The sequence below is a fragment of the Alosa alosa genome, chromosome 6 (genome assembly GCF_017589495.1).
Source record: "Alosa alosa isolate M-15738 ecotype Scorff River chromosome 6, AALO_Geno_1.1, whole genome shotgun sequence".
Taxonomy (NCBI): domain Eukaryota; kingdom Metazoa; phylum Chordata; class Actinopteri; order Clupeiformes; family Clupeidae; genus Alosa; species Alosa alosa.
Window position 1 is genome coordinate 16,108,687 of NC_063194.1, and position 7,061 is coordinate 16,115,747.

At 42.5% G+C, this 7,061-nt stretch overlaps 1 protein-coding gene across 1 annotated transcript; it reads left to right on the top strand.

Moving 5' to 3' along the window:
• Positions 1-1,620: 1,620 nt before the first annotated feature.
• On the top strand, positions 1,621-6,893 carry mylpfa (myosin light chain, phosphorylatable, fast skeletal muscle a). The gene is made up of 7 exons (XM_048246012.1): positions 1,621-1,773; positions 2,683-2,772; positions 4,647-4,722; positions 4,954-5,058; positions 5,362-5,440; positions 5,729-5,777; positions 5,943-6,893. The coding sequence occupies exons 1-7, from the start codon at positions 1,771-1,773 to the stop codon at positions 6,048-6,050; spliced, it is 510 nt and encodes a 169-aa protein (XP_048101969.1). The 5' UTR covers positions 1,621-1,770; the 3' UTR covers positions 6,051-6,893.
• The last annotated feature ends 168 nt before the right edge of the window (positions 6,894-7,061 follow it).

The following is a 7,061-nucleotide window of genomic DNA, read 5'->3' on the forward strand; positions in this document are numbered from 1 at the left end:
AATTAGTCCAGCCTAGATTGTTTAATGTTAATCACTCCTCTGAAATATTGCTATTGTCTATCCAAAATAAGGTGCCTGTTTCGAAGACTAAAACTCGTCAGTCAATCTGTAACTTGACACACATAACTTGCATGACATATCCTTAAACTCAGCGATAAAACAGTGCATAATCAACTTATATCCAAGTTGAACTTTCCACAGCTGTCAGTGTTTTTGAGTTTTGAGTGGCCTGTGACCTGTGAGTGATATGTGACATACAGTAAGCTTCTGTCAAAGAATACATCTCTGAAGTTCCCCTACAAAAAGGACCCAAATCTCCCATCTTTGCCTATATAAGAAGGTCTGTATCTCCTTATATGGCCAAAGATGGTAACTAGATCTCTTTATATCGGCAAAGATGGCAGCTTTTGGGTCAACTCTGGCAAACTCTGTATTACAAGGTCTTTATTGCACAATTGGCGTAAAGCGATTTGTGATTCTCTGAGACATTGACAAGTAAGTTGCGAGGCTTCTCCGTAGCCGCCTAGGCTAAAGCTGCAGAGAGCATGCATGTAATTCACCCTATTACAAGTTTGCCTACCATCAAAATTACTTTGAAGTTGTTATATCATGGGGCGGTGGTAGTGTAGTGGTTAAGGAGCTGGGCTAGCGTGCAGTAGCCTGAAAGTTGTCGAAATTCCCGGCTTCCCCCGTTGTGCCCTTGAGCAAGGCACTTAACCCCAAGTTGCTCCGGGGACAATGTGGTCCCTTGTAATATAGCTGACCTATGTAAGTCACTTTGGTCAAGAAGTGTCTGCTAAAATGTAAATGTAATGCTCAGTAAAATGTAAATGTAATGTAAAAAACAGTAACAAATTGTATGCCTTTAAGGACTTGCTAGACATTAAGGAATTGTGTATTCTTGAAAGAGTGGCAAGGGGACTCTTATCTTACAACACTAATTGACTTGTTAACCAACTGTGAAAAACACTAAGATGCAAGGACATGTTAAGAATGGGACATTAGTGTGAGAGTAAATTAGAGATGATATTGGATACTGACACCATTCAAGAGGTAATTTCAATTAGGTGGAGGTTTGTTGTTGTTGTGAAGTGTTGCCATTGGTTTGCCAAGGAGCCATCATCACTTCTGGATTACTTTAAGCTGAGAAAATACTGCACAAGTAGAATGTAATGGCACCATAAAAACTCCTGTCCTGGATTTCACGGAAAAAAAAAACCCATGCTGGTTAAAAATAAAGACGTGTCCCTTCAACTGCTGAAGCTAGGCCTACAGAATGTTAAATGTGGTTTTTACGTGTGGAATGAGCATTGCACTCCAAAAATACAGCAGATGTACGTCTGCAATGGGATGCATTGATGGAGGTCAGACTCTGGAACAACAGTGGCGGCGGTGGTGGTAGTGGAAAGGAGAGTAGGGGGCATAGGGTCTTGACAGCCCTCCCCATATCCATATTAGTCCACGTGGGACATGGACCCACCACCGCATCCTCAGGGTGTCAGGTTCCCTCCATTCCAAGACTCTATTTCTGAGCAGTGGTAAGTCGAGAGGGCCACCCTTTTTCTGCCCGTTACTTTCGTCCTAACTCATCTGTCCCTCTCATTCCTCTCTCTAGCTCTGACTCTCTTTCACTATTCCCAAAGTTGAGACCGGGGTTTATATTTAGCTGGACCCGGAGTATAAAAGTCTCTGGGGACTAGGCCTCTATGCGGCTTCACACAAGTCTTCTCCTCACGAGCATCCAACTGTCCTAACACACACCGTCTCAAGATGGTGAGTAACCATTGTTTGTCCCTGTCGTCTGGCACCCCCTGTTGCAGTGCCAGTGAGAGAGCAACCGGCCCCATGGAGATAACTTCGCGTCATCGCTTTATTTCAGAGAATTTCAGGGGCGACGCATACAAAACAGGCTTTTTTGTTAACAATGTGGTAGGGTTTGGGCTGCCATGGAGCAACTGCCCAGTGCAAAGAATTTGGAACCAACTACACTTGCTTTTTTTGGAACATTGGACATTTTTGACAAACCAGTGGATATCTCTTTAAAGAACAGGATATGATATTGCCGTTTTTATTTAGTTAATTGAGTATATATTTATTTTGGCTGCAAGAGTTTGCATTTTACACTGAAGTCATATGTAAAACGGCTGTAAAATTCATTCTGGTGCCAGTGAGTCCAAAGAGGGAACAGTGGCAATTTACTTACAGTCCTGGATTAAGAGGATTAACATACAGTTTTGTATAATGAATGTATAATGTCGTGAGAGTGTAAGAATTTAGCTCCAACAAGGTACACAGCAAGAGGAAAACTTCCAGGCAAAAACACTTTGGACTGTACAATGTTTATATTAAGAACAAATGGCAAATACCAGATGCCACTGGACAGTTTCTCATAGAATAGCTACTGGTGGTTCATGTAAATCGGCAACCCTGCATGTTTGATGGTGCATCTATGTTACTAGCAGATTATTTATAAAGTATAAAAAGTGGAGGAAGTAAACTGTACAGTTAGCTTCACAACACTGCATGGCAGAAATGCACTTCAGGGAAGCCACTATTCACATAGTTACTTTCCGTGACATTTAGGTTACTAGGCTTCATGCAAATGCGAACCTACCCAGCAAAAAATGTAGAAATGTGATATTGACGGTCTTTATGTAACAATTGTTCTACGGTTCACCTCAGGCACCCAAGAAGGCCAAGAGGAGGACAGGAGGAGAGGGTTCCAACGTGTTCTCCATGTTTGACCAGAAAAAGATTCAGGAGTACAAAGAGGTGATTATTTTACCACACTGCGCAGCTTTTTAGCACTCTTCACAGCCCTGTCATACTTTGTGACGGCAATTATTGAGTCAGGCTTGGGGAAACTCACCAGGAAGTCACACCTGTGAAGGTGCTACTCTGTATAAATAGCTATAGAATTAAAATTTACCTGGCTACCTGGGTCATTACATTTGAAGAACTGAATTCATCATACTTTGATTCAATTACGTCTGTTTGGTGTCAGTTTGAAAGTCAAGGACATAGTCATCTTTACGGCCAGAACTACAGAGCCTCATAACCAAAAGCAGAGATCTGTCTTGTGTCTGATTCAGTTATTTTCAATTTCACATTGTTTACGCTCTTAACTCCAACTATACCAACTATATCAAGCAGTTATGTGATCCCACGACTCTCTCACCATGGGAGGTTACCAATGAGAATGTGGTTTGCTAGCTGGCAGCTCTGAGGTTTCTGTAACCCTGTGAGGTGCCCAGGGCCTCCTTCACCCCTCACCTTTCCATCTGTCAGTCAGCCCTCTCAGCTCCTCAACACAAATTCCCCGTCAAGGCTGAGGAGCAGCTGAGGCAGGGGATGGCATGCAAGAGAGAGAGAGAAAGAAAGAAAGAGAGAGAGAGAGAGAGATGTTTACAAGAAGGCTGAGAAACATAGACAGAAGTAGGTAGCTGGAGTGAAAACATTATGGAGAGAATGAAAGAGACTGTTAAATTTCATACATAGTAAAAGAAAGCTGCTATTAGGGGGTAGAAGTGCAAACGGCAGAAAGAGAGAAAGGGTTGACACAGAGACAGCCAAGGACATGAAGGGACAGGGGACAGAGAGGGGCAAGCAGTGTAAGCAAGTGTAAAAGGCATGGATATAAGACTTCAGGCAATGTAAAAGGTTAGCCCAATACATTTGCATTCTGTCAGAAGAGTTTGCTATGAATGATGAAAGGGTTTAAATGACTAACAGTTTATGGTACAGTTTATGGTACAGTTAAAAGTTCATATTTCTACACAAACGGGCTGAATTTGCCCTTAATAGAGTTACTTGAGACTGTATGATTCCACACATTACTCCATATTAACAACTCGTGTGTGGATAAAAGCTCTGTAGCTGAGAGCTTGAAACATTGGATTGCAAGAAAACATTATGGAGGAAGCGAAAAGAGTGTGTGAAATTAACGCAGGTTAGGTGATGCAACGGTTATTTTGGGAACGAGGTTTAGTTGGTAATGTCAAAAAGGGGGACGGAGTGTTCATGTGTGTGCTCCCCAGGGGGCGTTACCAACTGGTAAGGGGATCTAACTTCCCTAAGCACCACATAGGGAATGCCTGACATGACAGTTAGAGTTGAGTCAACTCCTGGAAATACATGGTGGGGGTGTTGGAGCTCTGGTGGCGTCAGTAGGGTGTGGTGGTGTTGAGGGCAGAGGGAGGCAAGCAGCTGCCTTATAAAGAACGATATTATTGGGTCATCTTGGGTTTCAGGACTGGGAGAACTTTTCAGAGTGGGGGTTGGGGTAACATGAACACTCGTTAGATGAAATATGGCAGAATGTTCATCGATTCCTGGGACTACTTAATAGTGTAGGACCAGTGGGTGTTAAGGATTCCACAGTAAATTTGTTTTATATAGATCAGTGTAGATTCCACAACCATGCACCTGTTCTGTTCAGCAATTGTGTTGAGTGCTTGCATATACTATAAATCCCATAATATTATACACATGCATAATTATTATAATACAGTTGCACACAAATTATGCAAGTCACTGTGAAAAACACACACATTTAGTGTAAAGTAAGGAAGTAAGGAACCATCTTTTCTTTTTTCTTTCATTCATTCTTTCATTCTTTCTTTCTTCTATCCTGCTACATTTCTTAGGCTTTCACAATCCTTGACCAGAACAAAGATGGTATCATCGGCAAGGAGGACCTTAAAGATTGCATGTCTGGACTTGGTAAGTCAGATTCTCAATCAGATTTAGCTCCTTTAAAATTCCAGTTATTGACATTTTCAAAGCTGGCCCACCAGGAATGGCAGACTAACCTTGGGCTCTGAGGTCACATATGTTGCTGAGATATGTAAGCAGTTGTGTGGCTGAGTGTGTGTGTGTGTGTGTGTGTGTGTGTGTGTGTGTGCGTGCATGCGCGCAAATGACCCTGAATCTCCTGTATGTCTGCTACAATAGGAAACGTGAACATTAAGGAGAGTGAATTTGACTCCATGATCAAGGAGGCCCCCGGTCCAATCAACTTCACCTGCTTCTTGCAGATGTTCGGCGAGAGGGTGAGGGGTACGTACAGTAATAACACCCTCATAACACCTTTCTTATTCTTTTCTTTAATTCTTCTTCACACTTCTGCGCTCTTTTCACTCTGGTACAAAATCTTGAATTGAAACCATATTTGACAAAGTTGAGCAAGGCATTCTCCCATTTCGAGACGTGTAATATTGTAAGGCAGCACAAAGCAGGAAGAGGCCATTGGGCACATCTCTTTGTCTTTGTTCTTCTTCTGAGCTCAATTACTTCCGTTGCTCGGACACTTTTGAGTGTATTAACCATGTTGTGTAAATCTCGGCCTCCCTGTCTCCTCAGGTTCTGACCCCGAGGACGTCATCGTGACTGCCTTCAAGGTGCTGGACCCCGAGGGCACTGGCACCGTCAAGAAGGAATTGTGAGTTCTACTTTCATCTTTCCTACCAACAGATAACTAGTCTAGATAGGGTTACACTTTACTTAATGGTATCTTCATAAGAGTGACATGACACTGTCATGAATGTGTCATAAACATAAACATTTATGACAAATCGCTTTGTCATTAAGTGTCATTCGGTTTTTCGGTTAGGGTTCATGTGTCATGACAGTGTCATGTCACTCTTATGTATGACAGAATAATAATAATATTTTGATCAAGAGCTCATTATCTCAGCTAAAACTCATTCATTCTCTGTCCTTTCCCCAGCCTTGAGGAGCTTCTGACCACTATGTGCGATAGGTTCAACCAGGATGAGGTGGGCTAACATTCTACCTTCAGTTGTTCCCATCTTGCTTTTCAAGTTTACCTAATACCTTATGACTGATCACATTCATCATGACTCATTTCTTGTCTTATTCTCTCCTCCTCTTCTCTACCCCTCTACCTCTTTATCCTGTTCTCTCTCTTTCTCCGCTCACAGATAAAGAACATGTGGTCCGCCTTCCCCCCAGATGTGGCTGGCAACATTGACTACAAGAACATCTGCTACGTCATCACTCACGGTGAAGGGAAGGAGGAAGGAGAATAAGAGAAACGGATAGAAGAACAGAAAAATTAAGAGATAAAATCCGCATCCCTCATTGCTCTACTTTCACAATCCTTTCTCTGTCTTCCTCCTCTCTCTCTCTCCATGCCGCATCCCTTCCTCTCAACCCCCTCACCTTATTTAATTCTTTCTTGTTTACCTGTGGGGACTCTTCCTTTCACCCTCCTCCACTCATGTTCACCAAACGAAGGCTCCAAAGACTCTAAACTGAGAGAGCAGAGGGGACCCATAGGGTGTCTGTTGTGTTTTGTCAGTGGGGACAATGGAATTATTTTCAATAAAACGATCTAATACCAGTCTCTCCATTTCACTCCCTTTCTCTTTCCCTCTCATTCTCTCACTTCCTTTTTCTCCCATGTGCTTACAGTACATTCACCCATTCCCCTGGTTAACCAGCACCGGAATGTGTCTGATTGTAAGTGTATGTGTGTGGCAATGCACTAGCTACGCCTGTGGCAGAATTTGTTGGAAGGCCACAACTGTTGTGAAATTGGCCAAGGCTGGTTTGTGATGTACGCACAAAAGCCTTCTTCAGTTGACACATCTGAGGTCCGGGCAGTCCATTGTTCAAAAAATGAGAAAAAAGGAGCTTTTAAAAAAGTAAGGTCACTGAAAGTGATTTCTGTTTTTTTTTATTGAGGGAGATAGACTGCCCCAAAAAGGGAAAAGAAGGAATGAAAGAAACATACCATCTTTGTTCTCATCTTTTCCCTTCTTCCTTCTGTGTCTTTTTCTAAATACCATCTCCCTCTTCTTTGCTTTCTACATCTTGGTGCCTTTGTCAGAAAAAACACCTCTGTAAGTAATAAAACCAGGAAAACTGTGTCCAACGCCTCCATTTTTTTGTACATCCTCTTTGAAGCTTTTAGCACCCTTGTTAGTTAAGTGGAAAGAGCACCCTCCTGTGGCCATTCATATCATCACAGTGGCCCGATGAAGCTTACAGGCTGTAAGGTTAGGATGATAAATATGGCCCAGATATATTTTGCAGAC